Source organism: Oncorhynchus clarkii, chromosome 11 (genome assembly GCF_045791955.1).
Source record: "Oncorhynchus clarkii lewisi isolate Uvic-CL-2024 chromosome 11, UVic_Ocla_1.0, whole genome shotgun sequence".
In the NCBI taxonomy this organism is placed as follows: Eukaryota; Metazoa; Chordata; class Actinopteri; order Salmoniformes; family Salmonidae; genus Oncorhynchus; species Oncorhynchus clarkii.
Genome location: NC_092157.1, coordinates 22,259,530 through 22,280,469, shown reverse-complemented (window position 1 = coordinate 22,280,469; position 20,940 = coordinate 22,259,530). Strand labels below are relative to the sequence as shown.

The window sequence follows — 20,940 nt, the reverse complement described above, 5'->3', positions numbered from 1 at the left end:
ACGGCACCATTTTCTTGTTGTTTTTAATTACGGATAGACAGGGGCACACTCCAACACTCATAGATCATTTACAAATTAAGCATGTGTTTAGTGAGTCCGTCAGATCAGAGGCAGTACTTTTGTGTGCCAGGGAAAATGTATGGAGTAAAAAGTGCATCCCTTTTCTTTAGGAATGTAGTGAAGTAAAAGTAAACGTTGACAAAAATATAAATAGTAAAGTACAGATACCCCCAAAAACTATTTAAGTAGTACTTTAAAGTATTTTTACTTAAGTGCTTTATACCACTGCATACCACAGGGACAAAATCACTGAAATGTAGTCTTCAGACGACAGTATTATGTATTTTCTAAGCTGCACAGCCAATATATCCTCTTGAACGGGCAGTTTTTTTAAGACTAGACACTTTACCCTAATGGACAATAAAGCTTTTGAACTTGACATTTAAATTGACATGAAGCCATTGAAAGCATGACTGATTCCATTAAAGAACAACTAAAAATAAGATGCCTGTCTGAACACTCAATGAGGTGACTCATATGGCATTGTCATGACTTTGTCTTAGTATGCAGATGCCTCCTACAATATATTTTACTAATAATATTGCTCAACATTTTTTTTATGACAACACCCTTTAGATGTCCTCTTGTTGAATACCTGTGGTGGGCATCATGCCATGCCGTTTGCAGGATACCGCTGGCTTCCCTTACCCCATTGTCTCACCTTGACTCTGCCTCCACCAACAGGTAAATTAATCTCTCTGGAACAAGTGTGCTCAGGCCCAGTCCTGGCCGTTCTGCCGCCCTAGGCGAGACACACAAAATAATCCGCCCTCCTCCCCAGCAAAACCAGTTACCCCAGTACTTGCGTAAAACGCGCCTTTTCTTAAATTTTTCTTAAATAACAAAAAATGTGTAAACTATAGCCACTTATTCCCCTTCATAGTTTGCTTGCCTAAGCATGACCATCATCCACATACCAAATGTATATCAAACTTTGCTTTGTCAGCAATTGGCCATTGTTCTTAGGGGTGGCTAGTTACCCAATGTTACCCTACAAACCTGAACTCCCTGATTATCACTACAATTTAGCCCATGGGGGGAAACTCCTGAACAGCAGTTGTGAGTAGACTGATTTTCCATTCCAGAAAAAATGCATGATGACATTGTCATGAATGTGATCTCCACACTTTATATCTTAGGCTATTATTATATTACACTGAACATAAATATAAACTCAACATATAAAGTGTTGGTCACATGTTTCATGAGCTGAAAAAATAGCTTATTTCTCAAAAATGTGTTTACATCCAAGATAATACATTCACCTGACAGGTGTGGTATATCAAGAAGCTGATTAAACAGCATGATCATTACACAGGTGCACCTTGTGTTGGGGACAATAAAAGGCCACTCTAAAATGTGCAGTTTAGTCACACAACACAATCCCACAGATGTCTCAAGTTTTGAGGGAGCATGCAATTGCGTGCTGACTGCGGGAATGTCCACCAGAGCTGTTGCCAGATCATTTAATGTCATTTTCTCTACCATAAGCCGCCTCCAATTTCGCATTAAATCCAACTGGCCTCAAACGCAGAGCGGATTGCTGATGTTAAAGTTGTGAACAGAGTAGCCCATTGTGGAGGTGGGGTTATGGTATGGTCAGGCATAAACTACAGACAACGAACACAATTGTATTTTATAGATGGCTATTTGAATGCACAGAGATACGGTGACAAGATCCTGAGGCCCATTGTTGAGACCTTCATCCGCCACCATATCCTCATGTTTCAACATGATAATGCCCAGCCCCATGTTGCAAGGATCTGTACACAATTCCTGGAAGCTGAAAATATCCCAGTTCTTCCATTGCCTGCATACTCACCATACATGCCACCCATTGCGCATGTTTGGGATGCTCTGGATCGATGTGTATGACAGCGTGTTCAAGTTCCCGCCAATATCCAGCAAATTTGTACTGCCATTGAAAAGGAGTGGGACAATATTTAACAGCCTGATCAACTCTATGCTAAGGAAATGTGTCCTGCTGCATGAGGCAAACAGTGGTCACACCAGATGCTAACTGGTTTTCTGCCCCTACCTTTTTCTTTAGGTATATGTGACCAACAGATGCATATCAGTTTTTCCAGTCATGTGAAATCCATGAATTCATTTCAATTTACAGATGTCCTTGTCCTTGTAATTCTTAGAAATTGTTGCAGTTTCAGTGTCGATACTTTTTTGACCGAACATTGGTGGAGCGACACAGCAGCTGCTGTTTGAAATACAGGCTACGATCATTTTCTCATCACATACAATTCAGCAAGTTGCAATACAATAAACTCTCATAAGCCCATCCCACCAGGCATGAAACCACAAACCGGACAATCCTTATTTGGTCGACACACGCGTCTTTATATCGCTAGACAGTACGTTTGACAGATATAGCTGGCTGAGACAAGGAGACTGAATTATCAGAGGTGAATCGTCGCCGACCACCCCATTCTAATCTCGCCATCATTTATTCCCCCCGAGACGCGCGCCTGTTCAAAGGGATTTTTCTAAACAAAGAGAGAGTTGTATTACTTTTGAGACCACCGCTGCTGTGTGCGTCTAAATTCCGCATTCACCTAACTCTACCTCGACGGGATTACTGTTTTTACACTGACTTGTTGGGATATACAATGTTGAAAATGGAAAGGGTAATTTTTACCACAATGTGTTCTGCATTCTTTTTTACAAACTGTGTTTCAGGTGAGTCAGAAACATCATGAACAATTAAAATATATCCTACAATCCTAAACACTGTACACTAGAACGACAGAATATGGATTAATCAAATGATGCTGATACTGCATTTAAAAGCCATTATGTCCTAATTATTCGTTGGGAATTTCTTGGAACCAGTCTGGTTTACAGTACAGGCAATGCACCCTGTGACCCTCTCATGAAAAGGCACACTGTACCTAATTATTTTAAGTTTCACTCATTGTCAATGTCTAACATTACATGTAGTTAACTGAACTTGCTTTTTTTTGTAGGGGACTATCCCAAGGCACAGAACGTTTCTTGGTTGTCTATCAACTTCAAAACACTGCTTATGTGGGATCCTAAACCCACCAACTATTCATACACCGTTGAATATTCTGTGTAAGTAAAGCATTTACATACTGATATTACTGGTTTACGGAACACACGCACACACACACACACACACACACACAAGAGTCGGGGTGATGTGTTGGAGGGCAGGAAAGATTTAGGAGAGCAGGAAAAATGTGAGGAAAGTTGTGATCAGACTACACTTTAGATCCGCTAAAATGATTTTCAGGAATTGAAGCATCTTAACCTGGTGAATAGTTCAAGAACAAAATAAGGAATACACATTTTGTATTTATTTAAGTACAATTTGTGTGATATGTGGTGCAATGAGATAAATATTAAAATGCAAGTCAAAGATTAAAATAAAATGTGGTACTTTTCTTATTGTTGAACTAAGATATCAATCCAGACCCAATGAATGACCTAAATAGAACAAAAAAAACATGTTTGAAGATAATGATAATCCTTTGACTGAAACCTACCATTATGTCTATTTCAGTATTGGCCAGAACAGAGAGAGAGGAACGCTAACAGTATCAGAACGATGTTGTGACTGTATCATAAATATCTTCTTTATTTCAGAATCGGTCAGAACAGAAAGAAGAACCAACACTGTATCAGGACTATGGAGACAGAGTGTGACCTGTCCAACTCTCTGGTGGACCTGAAGGCCATATACTCTGCTGATGTCCTCTCAGAACCTCTACGTGGTGTGAACTCTGACCTCATAGAGTTCCCCCACACAACCTCAGAGAGGTTCACCCCCTACGAAGACAGTAAGTATTGCATCGCAGCCACCTACACTACATGTCATACCATTTATACTATTTTGTCCCTACGAAGACACTAAGTAACCCAACTACCACCTGTCTATAGTCTTATCAATACACATTTTCCACATTTACCCAGACAAGCACCCCATTGTTATAGAAACCTTTGGTTGCACTGCCATACTAGTGCATACTATATTTTCCACATGCGAAGTGGCTCCAAATGTGACAAGCAAGCATGTCAATCTCTACTGTTATTTCCCTTCCAGCGCTTATAGGCAGACCTGAGTTCAAGATCGAGGTGAGCAAAGACAAAAGGAAGATCACCCTGTATGTAGAAGACCCTCTCACAGCCCTGTTCAATAAGCAGAACCAACAGAGAACCATCCGGGACGTCTTCGCTGATGAACTGCAGTACAAAGTCACCTTTGGGAAAGCAACAAGCACGGGCAAGGTAAGCTGAAAGGGGAGGGTAATAAAAATGGCAGCCCTACACTAGATATTTACAGTTCCTCAAAGAACTAGAGCCTGGGGCCGAACCAAGTGAGATAGAGGACATTCGTCAATCGTGTAAGCTCCTTTAAAGGAGCAAGTCAAGGAATATAATTAAATTAAATGCAGTGGATGATATAAGCTTTGCAAAGCTCACTTCTGATTATATTGCATGGGAAATCTTTCCCTCCCACTGAATCGGTCAGAACAGAAAGAGGTTAAAGAGGTTAAATCAACGTTGTTTCAGTGTAATTTAACATATTGTGACATGGAATCTAGGTGGAAAATAAATTGTAATTGTTGTTGTTTTAAGGGCAGGATTATGTCATCATGGTAACCAATGTTCAACATAGACAAACCTTGTATGAAATATGTTGAATTTGTACCTTTAAAACAATGGCAGATCTTCAACGTAATATCCACTATCAGAAAAAAAATAACTATAAGCTTGGCAGCACCTCCTACTGGAGAATTTATCTACCCTTTCACTCCTATCCAGAGTTATAACCAAGCCCAGCCCTGCCAAGCTATGATATTTGTCACTGATTATAACCAATGTGCAATTGTGAGAATGATTGTTGAAAAATCTCCACTTAAAAACAAAATAGATTCACTGTTGCTATATATGTCATTCCAAAGGGTAGGTTTAACAGAGCAAATGAAATGTGACCATACTTTATCATTAATATATATTACATTATGCTATTTAGGCCTATATAGCATTTGCAAAGTCCTCAACAGCTATTGTTTCGATTCAACCCAGAATTCAACTAAAATAGACAATACAATTGGCCTAGAGTTTCAAGCTGTGGTTGATTTCAAATGTAATGATATTTTGTGTTATACCACAGCATTGTTGAATAGTTGTTTCTGATTGGCTAGAAGGGCATTCTAGAATGGACGTTAAAACCAGATACCAGGACAGTTGGAAAGGATATCGGGAAAATTGGAAAAGATATTGGGACACCTTGTAATCATGACGCAATATACACCTACACATGCAGACCGTACTTGCTACAACTTTACAGAAAAGCTAAACCAACAACCACACAAACCGAAATTGGATACCTTGAAAACGCAGGTCCAACGAGGAAAAACGTAGCTAGCTAGCATTTATTTGTTTTTGTAGAGATATGTTTTTTTAGAACGTCTGATGACCTAATGTGGTGAGTGATGAACATGAATTTCTCTGGTCCCTACTAGAGGTCGACCGATTATGATTTTTCAACGCTGATACCGATACTGATTATTGGAGGACCAAAAGGCCGATACCGATTAATCGGCCGATTTTTAAAATGATTTTATTTGTAATTATGACAATTACAACAATACTGAATGAACACTTATTTTAACTTAATATAATACATAAATAAAAATAAATTTAGCCTCAAATAAATAATGAAACATGTTCAATTTGGTTTAAATAATGCAAAAACAAAGTGTTGGAGAAGTAAAAGTGCAATATGTGCCATGTAAAAAAGCTAACGTTTCAGTTCCTTGCTCAGAACATGAGAACATATGAAAGTTGGTGGTTCCTTTTAACATGAGACTTCAATATTCCAAGGTTAGAGGTTTTAGGTTGTAGTTAATATAGTATTTAAACGATTATTTCTCTCTATACCATTTGTATTTCATACACCTTTGACTATTGGATGTTCTTATAGGCACTATAGTATTGCCAGTGTAACAGTATAGCTTCCTTCCCTCTTCTTGCCCCTACCTGGGCTCGAACCAGGAACACATCGATAACAGCCACACTCGAAGCAGCGTTACCCATCGCTCCACAAAAGCCCCGGCCCTTGCAGAGCAAGGGGAATATCTACTCCAAGTCTCAGAGCGAGTGACGTTTGAAATGCTATTAGCGCGCACCCCACTAACTAGCTAGCCATTTCACATCGGTTACACCAGCCATTAGGCTGATAGGCTTGAAGTCATAAACAGCGCTGTGCTTGCGAAGAGCTGCTGGCAAAACGCACGAAAGTGCTGTTTGAATGAATGCTTATGAGCCTGCTGCTGCCTACCATCGCTCAGTCAGACTGCTCTATCAAATCATAGACTTAATTATAACATAATAACACACAGAAATGTGAGCCTTTGGTCATTAAAATGGTCGAATCCGGAAACTATCATTTCGAAAACAAAACGTTTTTTATTTCAGTGAAATACGGAACCGTTCTGTATTTGATCTAACAGGTGGCATCCCTAAGTCCAAATATTCTTGTTACATTGCACAACCTTCAATGTTATGTCATAATTATGTACAATTCTGGCTAATTAGTTCGCAATGAGTCAGGCTGCCCAAATTGTTGCATATACCCTGACTCTGCATGCAATGAATGCAAGAGAAATCACACAATTTCACCTGGTTAATATTGCCTGCTAACCTGGATTTATTTTAGCTAAATATGCAGGTTTACAAATATATACTTCTGTGTATTGATTTTAAGAAAGGCATTGGTGTTTATGGTTAGGTACAGTCATCCAACAATTGTGCTTTTTTCACAAATGCGCTTTTGTTAAATCATCCCCCAGCGTTGCATCGATTATATGCAACGCAGGACACGCTAGATAAACTAGTAATATCATCAACCATGTGTTGATAACTAGTGATTATGATTGATTTATTGTTTTTTATAAGATAAGTTTAATGCTAGCTAGCAACTTACCTTGGCTTCTAATGCATTCGCGTAACAGGCAGGCTCCTCGTGGGGTGCAATGAGAGGCAGGTGGTTAGAGCGTTGGACTAGTTAACTGTAAGGTTGCAAGATTAGTTCCCCCGAGCTGACAAGGTGAAAATCTGTCGTTCTGCCCCTGAACAAGGCAGTTAACCCACCGTTCCTAGGCCGTCATTGAAAATAAGAATGTGTTCTTAACTGACTTGCCAGGTTAAATAAAGGTATTTAAAAAATTAAAAAATGTCATCTGCAAAATCGGCGCCCAAAAATACCGATTTCCGATTGTTATGAAAACTTAAAATCGGTCCTAATTAATCGGCCATTCCAATTAATCGGTCGACCTCTAGTCCCTACTGTTGCAGTCATGACGCAAGTGGCGTTACGCTGTCAAATCCTCCCACAGACCAGCTGTTTTCAGAAACTGGTATTTTTGAATTTGGTCATATTGGCAGGTTTGATAGCAACAAACTATTTAGCTAGCTTCTAGCTTAGTGTTTGTTGTGCAATGCTATCTCCTCATAATGAACCGTGTCGAGTGTCCTACTTTGCTGTAGTCTGGCTACAGAGATCGTGACTGTGTTAGCTGTAGCTAGTTGGCTAGCTAGAAAGCAAGGGACTACTTTGCCAGCGTGCAAGGCAACGGAACACATAGAACGAACAACTGGATCGCGTCCATAAATATAAAACTAATCGAATGCTTGACAGGGTCGCGTCTCTAGCAACCAAAAGATGAGAAAGTATCTCTTATAAAAATGAAATGTAAACTTAGTTTTTTTTCTACTACCGGTAAATGTGTGCTTTGGTATTATTTTCTTTAGCAACTGTGGTATAAGCAGGATAAATTTGAACATCTTGGCCCATTTGAACATATTGGCCATGTTCTGTTGTAATATCCACCCGGCACCCCTCAAAGCCTGGTTCCTCTCTAGGTTTCTTCCTAGGTTTTGGCCTTTCTAGGGAGTTTTTCCAAGCCACCGTGCTTCTACACTTGCATTGCTTGCTGTTTGGGGTTTTAGTCTGGGTTTCTGTACAGCACTTTGATATATCAGCTGATGTAAGAAGGGCTATATAAATACATTTGATTTGATAAATACGACTTTTGTAATACAGTAAATAGCCCAAAGTTAAGGGTTCTCTTACAAACTAATGTAACATTCAACCTTAAAATGAGTAACACATCCATGGTCACATTTAGGAGATACCGTAGCTATACATGTCTTCTTATGTAATCATATAAAGCATGCTCAAGATAGCATGCATAGGTCATCGCAGGTCTGTGAAGATCTTCACAGTTACTGTAATAATCTGCGCAGAATCAAATGGCATTGATTAATTGCACCATGTACTTTTAATGTAATCTCAACTGCAATCCAGGTCATTTGGTTCTGACCAAGCAAAGTGATAACACATTCATCTGTTGTATAAATAAACAAAATATTTGATATTGTATTCCCGTTTGAACTTTGCTGTGCTTTTAAATGTTTGAAAGCGTTGTGATAGACTTCTGGGTGACAACTAAACCAAAAATCAGACATTGTTTTTCTATTGGAATTTGATCGTGCTTTTAGATGGTTGAAAGCATAGTGATAAAACATTAGAAATTAAACAAACCTTTGGCTGTCTTTTTGAGTGGGTGAATATAGGTTTGAATGTAATTGATCAACGTCTCAACCAAATGTTTTTATGAATGTGTTATGACATAATATAAGCCCTTCTTTATGTAATTCTCCCTCTAGAAAACAAAGATCTCTGCAAGCAGTGAGATAGAGTTAGACAGGAGGGATGTAGATCCTGGAGTGAGTTACTGCTTCAACGTCCAGGCCTACATCCCCTCCCGCAGCACAGACAAACAGCTGGGAGAGCTCAGTCAAAGACAGTGCTCACCGGGCGATGATAAGTCCGTCTTTGAAGGTAAGGATACTAACAATGCCAAGGTTGTGGGTTCAAGTCCCACAGGGATCACATACAAACACTGTACTGTTAGTGGCTTTGGATTAAAGCATCTGCTAAGTGGTATTTTTTTTTTTATCCGTTATTTTACCAGGTAAGTTGACTGAGAACACGTTCTCATTTACAGCAACGACCTGGGGAATAGTTACAGGGGAGAAGAGGGGGATGAATGAGCCAATTGTAAACTGGGGATTATTATACAGTGCCTTGCAACAGTATTTATCCCCCTTGGCGTTTTTCCTATTTTGTTGTATTACAACCTGTAATTGAAATAGATTTCATGTAATAGACATACACAAAATAATCCAAATTGATGAAGTGAAATGAAAAAAATAACTTGTTTCAAAACAACAACAAAAAATGGAAAATGTATTCGCCCCCTTTGCTATGAAGCCCCTAAATAAGATCTGGTGCAACCAATTACCTTCAGAAGTCACATAATTAGTTAGATTGCACACAGATGGACTTTATTTAAGTGTCACATGATCTGTCACATGATCTCAGTATATATACACCTGTTCTGGAAGGCCCCAGAGTCTGCAACACCGCTAAGAAAGGGGCACTACTAAGCAAGGGGCACCACCAAGCAAGCAGCACTATGAAGACCAAGGAGCTCTCCAAATTGGTCAGGGACAAAGTTGTGGAGAAGTCCAGATCAGGGTTGGGTTATAAAAAAAAATGTCAGAAACTTTGAACATCCCACGGGGCACCATTGAATCCATTATTAAAACATGGAAAGAATATGGCACCACAACAAACCTGCCAAGAGAGGGCTGCCCACCAAAACTCACAGATCAGGGAAGGAGGGCATTTATCAGAGGCAACAAAGTGACCAAATATAACCCTGAAGGAGCAGCGGCAAACATGTTTGGTGTTCACCAAAAGGCATGTGGGAGACTCCCCAAACATATGGAAGAAGATACTCTGGTCAGATGAGACTAAAATTGATTTTTTTGGCCATCAAGGAAAACGAGAACACCATCCCTACAGTGAAGCATGGTGGTGGCAGCATCATGCTGTGGGGATGTTTTTCATTGGCAGGGACTGGGACTGGTCAGAATTGAAGGAATGATGGATGGCGCTAAATATAGGGAAAATCTTGAGGGAAACCTGTTTCAGTCTTCCAGAGATTTGAGACTGGGATGGAGGTTCACCTTCCAGAAGGACAATGACCCTAAGCATACTGCTACAGCAACACTCGAGTGGTTTAAGGGGAAACATTGAAACGTCTTGGAATGAACTGGTCAAAGCCCAGACCTCAATCCAATTGAGAATCTGTGGTATGACTTAAAGATTGCTGTACACCAGCGGAACCCACCCAACTTAAAGGAGCAGTATTACCTTGAAGAATGAGCAAAAACCCCAGTGGCTAGATGTGCCAAGCTTATAGAGACATACCCCAAGAGACTTGCAGCTGTAATTGCTGTGAAAGGTGGCTCTACACAGTATTGACTTTGAGGGGGTGAATAGTTACGCATGCTCAAGTTTTCTGTTTTTTTTGTCTTAATTCTTGTTTGTTCACAATAAAAATATTTAGCATCTTCAAAATGGTAGGCATGTTGTGTAAATCAAATGATACAAATCCCCCCAAAATCTATTTTAATTCCAGGTTGTAAGGCAACAAAATAGGAAAAATGCTATGGGGGGTGAATACTTTCGCAAGCCACTGTACGTATATATTATCGTGCTAAGTAGTACTACTGAGGTGTACTGTAAAGGGTTGGTGTTTTTTATTCTCCCGAGTGGCACAGCGGTCAAAGGCACTGCATTTCAGTGCTTGCGGCGTCACTACAGATGCCCTGGTTCGATTCCAGGCTGTATCACAACCGGATGTGATTGGTCCCATAGGGCGGCGAACAATTGGCCCAGCATCGTCTGGGTTTGGCCGGTGTAGGCCGTCATTGTAAATACTTGCCTAGTTACATAAAGGTTACATATATATATATATATAATTAAAATACATTCATGGCCCATGTGTCAGCCTTGATCTTTTTGACAAGTTGTGTTCATAAAGGAAATTTGGCCCTGTTTTAATATATTCTGTAACTCGATAATTCATGTTGGCCATTATATTTTTAAGGGAGTTTAGATTTGCATCTGTGGTACTGAGGATATCGAATCCTTAGCCACTTAGCTAATGCCAAGTCCTATTACTACAAATGTAGAGTCATTCATGTGCATCTTACTCGCTGTGAGGAATGATGAGAAGAGGGTTATAGGTGCTGATCATATCTCCTAGTGGGCCAATCGGTATGGGAATGCGAAGGATAAAATAAGCAAATTAATTACTGTTTAGTAATGTGAAATGCAACACTGGAAAAGTCCCTGTGCGTGTTTGTGTGTGTATGTGAATCACTGTCTAGCCAAATAATTGTTCGAAACCCTATTTCCTCTCCAGAGTATGGGATCGGTGTGATTGCTACGTTCATCCTACTTATCATTATGATCATAGTAGTGGCCATCGGAGTCACAGTGGTGTGCTGCAAACGCAGAAGGAATGCCAACAGAAGTGGAAAAGAGGGAGTGCCACTAAGAAGTGTGTGAAAAGGGAGTGCATCATTGACAGATGCTTGGGAATACAAGGTACAACTTAACTGGATTTACTCTTTGAAAGGGAGTCTGCAGGGGCTGCCCCAGTTCAACATTCCACTGTCAAACACTGGAGTTCACCATTTTGTTTCTGTGAAACTGCACAGTGAATATGGTACATGTGCTGTAGTGTATATTTTGTTTCCATACAATGCTGCAAATATCCACCTTTTTGATTTTGTGACTTTTACTACTGCTGTGAATATTATCTTTTAGAAACACTACCAACTCTTATTTTATTGTGTTTTATTAGGTTTTTAACTTGATATAATCTTTGGTCAAATATAACTTGATTTTGGGAGACTGCTGAATACTAAATCATATGGGAAATTAAGATTAGTAGGATTATATATATCATTTTTTATTAAGATGCTTAATTTATTATATGTAGCCATTCTGAAAGTAATCTTTGTATTTTAGGTTATTTTAAACATTTAGGGGGATCAGTAGATACAGTAGCCTATATGTTGAAACTAAATTATTTTGCCTTATATATATTTAATATATATTTACACTGAGTGTACAAACCATTAGGAACAGCTTCTCTTTCCATAATATAGACTTACCAGGTGAAAGCTGATCCTTTATACATGTATCCCGTTAAATCCACTTCAATCAGTGTAGATGAAGGGGAGGAGACAGGTGAAATAATAGTTTTTAAACCTTGAGACAATTGAGACATGGATTGTGTATGTGTGCTATTCAGAGGGTGACTGGGCAAGAAAGAAGATTTACTCTAAGTGCCTTTGAGCAGGGTATGTTAGTAGGTGCCCTGTGCACCGGTTTGAGTGCGTCAATAACTGCAATGCTGCTGGGTTTCTCACGCTCAACAGTTTCCCGTGTGTATCAAGAATGGTCCACCACTCAAAGGACATCCAGCCAACTTGAAATAACTGTGGGAAGTAGTGGAGTCAACATGGGCCGGCATCCCTGTGGAACGCTCTCAACACCATGTAGAGTCCATACCCCGAAGAATTGAGGCTGTTCTGAGGGCAAAAGTGTTGCAACTCAATATTAGGAAGGTGTTCTTTATATTTTGTACACTCAGTGTATACCAAACAGTTAGATGATAAAACATGATGTAAAATAATCAAAGCAAAATTAAACACTTTTATAACTGTGGAGTCTGGTACTAATATGGTACTCTTGTTTGATTTTATTGGCATTTTCATAATAAAGTCTTACCATTAATTTGTGGTAATGTGTTTATCTTTGATATGAGACATCGTGGAATAGTGGGGTATGTTATGTTAATGTGACTACGGTCTGGTGAGAATGCTCAAGTTACGTAATCTTTATCACAGCAGACATCAGTCTTGTGACAGTTCCTGCAAAAAGATCTAACCAGCACCATCTACAGGTCATTCAACTCACAATTATTTCACACAATTTTTGGGGGGCGGGGATTTTCAAGAAAAATAGAACACATTCAAAACATTAAAATTACATTAGAATTGCAATTCAGAGAAAATCATATTCATTTTTTTTTTTGTTACAGTCCAAGACAATTATTAACCAAAAGAAAACAGAGTTAGAAGATTAATTGAACTAGAATGAGGAGATGTTTTCAGTTTTGTAAACTGCTTAAAGATACAGTTTGCTCTTAGAAACAGTCAGCATATTAGGCCTGCAGTAGTTGATTGTTGACTATCTCGTGATGCCATTGCCTGTGTCAGACTTTGCGTTTTGCCAGTCCTGTTTGGTAAACACATTTCCCATCAGTCTGGATGTAGCTGACAGTCATATTGTTCTCTGTGACTTCAAAGTAAGCGAACCCACCGGATGTATGGTTGACAGCGTTGGAGAACCGTTGCCATGAAGTCGGGAAGCTGTTGATGTTATGAATGGACATTTCTGTAAAGGCCCCACTCCCGCTGACCACATAAGAACTCCCATCATCCTCTCTGATAAACTGGTAGAAATATGGAAAATCAGGTCAACATCAGTTGTTCAAATAAGTGACTTTGAAATGGTAACATTTGTCTATTCAAACTGTAACATTGAACCCATGTTATTGTATGTATATATATGGTCCTAACATGCATGATAACCCACCTGTATACTGTGGTCATGACCACTCAGGTAGACTGTGACATCATACTTCTTCAGCAGTGGCCGTAGTCTATCCACAAGACACTTAGTGGGGCCGTGATCACCAATGGACCACACAGGATAGTGACCAGCTACCACAATGAACTCTGACCTGGGAGAAAAAGATAGACACAAGACTGTGTTAGCCAGCTGAGCTAAAGCCTAGACATTCACTTCGGGGAGCTAAAACAATTCTTTGTCTCAGGCAAGGTTACTCATAATGTAAGTCTGGCTTACTGAACCTTTTCTGTTACAGGAGAATCTAGTCCTCATACGGTAACAGCTTGAGGAATGTATGTGTAGCGGTGTGAAGTGAAGGTCTCTTGATTAAAAGAGTGATGAGTGTGGAGGAGTGGAGTTTTGAGAGTGGAGGAGGCTAGTCAGTCAGGGATCTCTACAAACATGCTCTGAAATCTTCACATTCTTTTCCCGAGACTCAAACAACAACTTGTCAGATCTGAGACTTTTCTTTCCTCTGAACCGTGAAAAACATTGAATCCATCCATGTTCTATTTAAGTATTAAGTTGTTCCACCTCAGTGGTTTGACAGATGTAATTGAACAGTGTACTTAAGAGGCTGTGTTTGACCAGTTGTGTTTTAGGGCCAGTTTCTCAAATCTAGATTAAGCCTAGTCCTGGACTGAAAAGCAGGGTAAAATCTCCATTTTGCTTTTCAGTCCAGGACTAGGCTTAATCTAGATTTGAGAAACTGGCACTAAAACACAACAGGTCAAACACAGGCTCTTAAGTACACACTACGCTTAATCTAGGTCCAGGAAACTGGACCATATGGACCTTACTTGCTGTTTGCCAGTCTTGAGTTGATCCAGTCGAACTGCTTGGCAGCAGCCTCCGGGTCCTCTTCTCCTTTGGGCTGGGTCCCCTCATAGGTGTTCCCACAAAGCACTACGGTGTCAACCATCAGGACGGTCACCGACACGTTACTCTGGGGAACCTTGAACTGGAGCTCATAGTACAACTCAGGGAACCTCCTGAGGTAACAAGGAGAGAAGAACACAGCCGTTATGGTTCTGGGTAGCTCAGTTGGTAAGCAACAAAAAGGTTAGTGGGCAATTCCCACAGGGATCACATACTAAAAGTGTATGCACAATTTGGATAAAAGCATCTGATAAGTTGAATATGAATATTGGGTCCCACTTTAAACTAATTACAACTAATAAGGCTAAATACACTAAGTATACAAAACATTAAGAACACCCGCTCTTTCAGCGACAGACTGACCAGGTGAATCCAGGTGAAAGCTATGATCCCTTACTCATGTCACTTCAATCGGTGAGGATGAAGCGGAGGAGACCGGTTAAATAATGATTTTCAAGCATGGTGACAATTGAGACATGGATTATGTGTGTGCCATTCAGAGGGTGAATGGGCAAGACAAAATATTTAAACCCCCTAGAGTCAATTAAATCCCCATCCAAACACATCAGATATCTTTTTTTTTTTTTTGCATTGGATGCGTCTCAATCGCACTTCTACATCAGCAGGGAAAAGTGGCAGAGCTAGAGCTGTGTTTGTCCTACCATGAGACATCCCAATTTCTCACGAAGTTGTCTGTAGCGCCCGAACAGCCTACAAACTATTATGACCACTCTATGGAAAGGCGAGACTCTCCCTCACGAGCACGATGGTGTTCTCCGTTTGGCTCTATGACCCCCACAAGTGTCATGGGACTCATCTGAAGTCGATACCGCTGATGTGCCAACTTCTGTTTTGAAGCGACCAAACCGTTTGGGCTACAAACTAATTTGACCCCCCTGTGGAAACGAGACATTGTCACCAATATGATGGTGTTCACTGTTTTTCTCTAACACCTTCACTAGTGTCATGGGACTTGTCTGAAAGTAACTGGTAGAGAGAATTCTGGTGTATGGCGAATGGAGGTAGTTTTGTGCCTACCCCATAAAAGGGGTTAAATATGTGTAAAAAATATATCATAACAATAATAATTGTAGTAAAGGCCAAATTCAATATTTTATCTCGAAAAAATGTATACACAGTAAGAGTCAAAAGTTTGGATACACCTACTCATTCCAGGGTTTTTCTTTATTTCTTTATTATTTTCAACATTGTAGAGTGTTAAACAAATCAAAATATATGTTTATTTTAGAATCTTCAAAGTAGCCACCCTTTGCCTTGATGACAGCTTTGCACACTCTTGGCATTCTCTCAACCAGTTTCATGAGGTAGTCACCGGGAATGCATTTCAATTAACAGGTGTGCCTTGTTTGTGGAATTTCTTTCCTTCTTGATACAGGTGTTTTGTGACACGTTAGGGGTGGTATACAGAAGATAGCCCTATTTGGTCCATATTATGGCAAGAACAGCTCAAATAAGCAAAGAGAAACGACAGTCCATCATTACTTTAAGACATGAAGGTCACTCAATGAGGAACATTTCAAGAACTTTGAGAGTTTCTTCAAGTACATTTGCCAAAACCATCAAGCTATGATGAAACTGGCTCTCATGAGGACCGCCACAGGCAAGAAAGACCCAGAGTTACCTCTGCTGCAGAGGATCAGTTCATTAGAGTTAACTACACCTCAGATTGCAGCCCAAATAAATGCTTCACAGAGTTCAAGTAACAGACACATCTCAACATCAACTGTTCAGGGGAGACTGTGTGAATCAGGCATTCATGGTCAAATTGCTGCAAAGAAACCACTACTAAAGGACACCAATGAGAAGAAGAGACTTGCTTTGGCCAAGAAACATGAGCAATAGACATTAGACCGGTGGAAATCTGTCCTTTGGTCTGATGAGTCCAAATTGATAATTTTGGGTACCAACCGCCATGTCTTTGTGAGACGCAGAGTAGGTGAACAGATGATCTCCGCATGTGTGGTTCCCACTGTGAAGCATGGAGGAGTGATGGTGTGGATGTGCTTTGCTGGTGACACTGTCTGTGATTTATTTAAAATTCAAGGCACACTTAACCAGCATTCTGCAGCAATACCCCATCCCATCTGGTTTGCACTTAGTGGGACTATCATTTGTTTTTCAACAGGACAATGACCCAAAACACACCTCTAGACTGTGTAAGGACTATTTGACCAAGGAGAGTGATGGAGTGCTGCATCAGATGACCTGGCCTACACAATCACCCAACCTTAATTCAATTGAAATGGTTTGGGATGAGTAGAACCACAGAGTGAAGGAAAAGCAGCCAACAAATGCTCAGCATATGTTGGTCCTCCTTCAAGACTGTTGGAAAATCATTCCAGGTGAAGCTGGTTGAGATAATGCCAAGAGTGTGCAAATCTGTTATCAAGGCAAAGGGTGGCTAATTTGAAGAATCTAAACTCTAAAATATATGTCGATTTGTTTGTTACTACATGATTCCACATGTGTTATTTCATAGTTTTGATGTCTTCACTATTATTCTACTATGTCGAAAATAGTACAAATAAAGAAAAACCCTTGAATGAGTAGGTGTGTCCAAACGTTTGTCCAATCAAATAGCTAAAGGATCCATAGTATGACCATCTTAAAACAATTCCACACATCAGTCTAGAACCCCCTCCCAAAGTGCCTTTGAATGGGGCAAGGTGATAGGTGCCAGGCGCACTGGTTTGAATGTGTCAAGTTCAAGAACTGCAACGCTGCTGGGTTTTTCATGCTCAACATTTTCCCGTGTGTATCAAAATAGGTCCACCACCCAAAGGACATCCAGTCAACTTGACACAACTGTGGGAAGAATCTCTGTGGAATGCTTTTGACCCCCTGTAGAGTCCATGCACCGACAAATTGAGGCTCTTCTAAGGGCAAAAGGGCGTGCAACTCAATATTAGGAAGGTGTTCCTAATGTTTTGTACACTCAGTGTACAGTATATAGCATATAGTAATAATTATGTTAGCACTGCATAAAGGCTTCACAAATCCTCTGTAAGCTTATGTCATAAATATTCACAGTGCCAATTAGGCAATTCATCCTTTAGTGGGATTGTTTATTTCACCCTTTTATATACCATGAAATTCTCTTAGAGGATTTGTGAATCCTTTATGTATGCTATATAAAGCCTTTATAAGTTGTACTTTTAAAGTGGGACTAAATATTGTGTTCAGGATGTGGTGAAAACAATCAAAACACACAGTTTATCTAGTGCACCGCTAGAGATGCTCACCATCTCCCCGATCTGTTGGAGTAAGCAATCTGAGCAGACACATTTTTTAGATGGTCGTGGTTTCCCGCCACAAGGTACCATGGGACGTCAACGAGTGATGGTTGAGAGAAGACACGCTCGAAGGTGTGCTGCAGGAAGAACAATTCTATTATTATCAACCAGGAAAATGACTGATGCAAATTCACAAACAAGTCAATTAAAAAAGTAAAGAACAAAGAATGGTGGAAATGCTCATGTTTTTTGATCCTATTTTCTGTTATCCATTTTAACATGATTATGTTACAAATCATCCTGTGTGCTGCAAAACTACTAATATCTCAATGCTCTGTAGAACTAGTTCATCTACAATATGCTACCACAAGAGGGCAGGCATTTGCTTCACTTCATTTCTTTTTCACAAGAAGATGATCACATCCATCTCGGCACACACTGGTTGAATCAACGTTGTTTCCAATTGGCGTCTGTGCCCAGTGGGATGGCTCTAGAAGAGTTCGTTGAGCGAAAGTGCCTTCTCCACTCTCATCTTAATACAGCTCCATCTGTCAATCTGTGTTACGTCACTCTGTGTACTCAACAAACTACATTCCCTCTGTTACAAAGCTGGGTGGCTAGAAACACGGAACCACTGTACACGGAATCATCGTAATATACCCACTACTGTACATACCATTTTATCTTCCTAATTATATTGTCTGTACTCACCACATATTTATATTCTCACTAATATATCTACCTTGATCGTTATTTCTTTATTTCTTGTTTAGATTTTTATATTATTCTGTATTTGTATTGTATTTGCGAGACATTCTACTGAACTGACGGAACACAAGCATTTCCCTGCACCTGACATAACACCTGCAAATCTGTGTACGAGACCAATAAACTTTGATTTGATACTGTACACAACACCAATGTACACAACACCTATCTCAACACAGAATGGATCATAATATATTTAGCCTGCCCTTTGTAGTTAGCAAAGTGTCATACGTTTTACAATATGATATTACCACTGTGTTTTGAGTGTATTGAAGTGTGAACTATGAACTTGGTTTTCCTGTGAACTGACCTTGAAGCGTGGGTCATCCACGTCCTTCACTCCGCCATAGTAGAAGTGGTCTCCCAGACTGAGGACAAAGTCCAGTCCCAGGGTCTGGGCTGCCCAGGACATCTCCTCAGCGATGGCCTCCTCATGAGGGGTGTAGTAAGGGAAGAGCGGGAGTCCTCCCCAGTCCCCCAGCCCAATGAACCGCAGCGATGCTAAAGGACAGGTATAACCAACACAGCAGACCAATCACACATCATTCTTCTGCTACTTTTTATTTCATACTATCTCATGTGCTTGAACCAAAAACAGATGAGTCTTTGGTACAATTACTTTACAGTCTAATTTCAAATTGATAATAGAAAACAGCCACACTTACAGATAACAGTGATAGATAGAAAACTGTACCTTGGTCCAGTGGTTGGCAGTGAGGACAGAATGAATGTAAGCACACCAGTAGCAGCAGATACAACCTATCCATTATGCCAGAGTGGAGAGGAATAGACTTACTAACAAAGAAAACGAACAGTTGAGCAGTTGGTCAGTGTGTCACACGCTGTTACAGGAAGAAGATTTCCATTTGTTCTCTTTAGAACTGTTCCTATAGAGGAAGCAGTATTGTGGTTTCAGATAACTTCCTTTATTGAGCCATGTCAGAAGACAAGACAGAACAATGGACAGGCTAGCCGCTAGACAATCAATTTAAGTGATCAAATTAGCATATAATAGTATATTCGGAATGTAATAAATTAGCTACATATATGAATATTACAATTAGATGAAAACAAGACATTTAGTAAAAATAAATATATACACAATTTCACCTAAATGTATCACCTGGACATATTTACAGTCCAACTATTAAACTTCCCTTAGTCTGTCTCTTGATTTAATGATTAACATGGAAAGAAAGGTAAAGTCACGTGTGTACTTGAGTTCTGTACTCTGTACCAGTGGATGTCAATGACCTTTCACCTATTACACCAGAGGTGTAGAAAGACAGGGCATGTTCAATGTAAAGCTCAGGTACCTTTTTTACGACTCTGCTGTCTGTGCCAAGGTTCAAATGGGAAAGTCATTGTTACATTACGTGCCTTTACGAAACGCATCTATGAGCAACTCAAGTATCCTTATAAAACAAAGACATACAGTAAAATCACACCACTTATCAAACTTAACTCTATGAAATAAAATATACAGCAAATTACTACTCTGTATGTGGAGTTTATTCAGAGGACGACAGAATACACTTATTTTCTGACGATATGTTTGAACTCTGACCAAGGTAACCTTTCACCCACATTCTCCAGAGAGGTATCAGCCGTTTCTGTCTCCTCCCATCAGGCGACCCCAGCACAGACTTCAATCATACTACCTACCAAAGAGAATGCATTAAGGTTGAAAAAGTCTGTCTACCTGCCCTTCCCATTTCTCCTATTTACATAGATCCTCTATGGGCTTTGTAGAACATAAGCCAACTAAACACCTGTTCCCCCATGTAACCCTGTGATAATATGGCAGTCTAGTCCAGTCACAGTCTCTTTTTAATGAAAATGTCATGTTGATACAGTTATTGCAGGTCCATGCTCTTTTTAGTGTCAAGCCACAATATTATAGTCTCTCTCCCATATAAAACCATGCGTTTTGCAGAGGCTGTTTATTTACAGTTCAGTAAAAAAATTTACTCTGTTACAGTATGTTACACTGAAAAACAGAGGCAACTATTGGGTAGTAGTCACTGCAGCGGCGAGGGGCCAAGAAATAAGGCTTCTGGGGTCTGCTGATCAAGTGCACCATCCTGATACAGGGAAGGGTAACACATTTCATACAATGTCACATTTCATACAATTCCACATAAATCAATAGTCAGTCATCAAGTGCCAAGCCTACATACTGCTACACGCAGCCTGAGAATTACTGTAGTAATGGAAGTAGTGCCTCAGAGACAGACGTCGTGTTCGAAGAGGGTCGCCTGAGCGCTGCACAGATATTGACCACATAGTGAGTACTTATTTGGAATGAAAGATTTGTAATTCTGGCAAGAGCCTTACTCAGGCTGCTCCTCTGGAACGCTTTGGTAGCATCCC

At 40.0% G+C, this 20,940-nt stretch overlaps 2 protein-coding genes across 3 annotated transcripts in view; one reads left to right on the top strand and one right to left on the bottom strand.

Annotated features, from left to right (window-relative positions):
- Window positions 1–12,766, top strand: part of LOC139420370 (coagulation factor IIIa) — a 73,179-nt gene extending 60,413 nt beyond the window's left edge. Inside the window, exons 1-6 of one of the 2 annotated variants that reach the window (XM_071170398.1) lie at window positions 2,373–2,751; window positions 3,039–3,147; window positions 3,682–3,875; window positions 4,139–4,323; window positions 8,773–8,947; window positions 11,385–12,766. In XM_071170398.1, the coding sequence (XP_071026499.1) occupies window positions 2,682–2,751; window positions 3,039–3,147; window positions 3,682–3,875; window positions 4,139–4,323; window positions 8,773–8,947; window positions 11,385–11,530 (879 nt within the window). In that variant the 5' untranslated portion in view covers window positions 2,373–2,681 and the 3' untranslated portion in view covers window positions 11,531–12,766. Of the gene's footprint in view, window positions 1–2,372; window positions 2,752–3,038; window positions 3,148–3,681; window positions 3,876–4,138; window positions 4,324–8,772; window positions 8,948–11,384 lie in introns of those variants that run through there. The other variant, XM_071170396.1, reaches the window with a different exon arrangement.
- On the bottom strand, window positions 12,709–19,747 carry LOC139420369 (tartrate-resistant acid phosphatase type 5-like). Its single transcript, XM_071170395.1, has 7 exons — window positions 19,691–19,747; window positions 19,262–19,326; window positions 18,878–19,068; window positions 17,809–17,936; window positions 14,467–14,658; window positions 13,631–13,778; window positions 12,709–13,487 (listed from the first exon to the last, which is right to left on the bottom strand). Exons 1-7 carry the CDS (start codon window positions 19,696–19,698, stop codon window positions 13,248–13,250), a joined length of 972 nt encoding a protein of 323 aa, XP_071026496.1. The 5' UTR covers window positions 19,699–19,747; the 3' UTR covers window positions 12,709–13,247.
- Window positions 19,748–20,940: the final 1,193 nt, after the last annotated feature.

Excerpts from the sequence above, each read along its gene's own strand:
- LOC139420369 (XM_071170395.1), bottom strand. Across the intron at positions 17,937-18,877 it reads TGGATGACCCACGCTTCAAG|CACACCTTCGAGCGTGTCTT; the intron begins GTCAGTTCACAG and ends TTCTTCCTGCAG. Across the intron at positions 13,488-13,630 it reads GTCATGACCACAGTATACAG|TTTATCAGAGAGGATGATGG; the intron begins GTGGGTTATCAT and ends TATTTCTACCAG.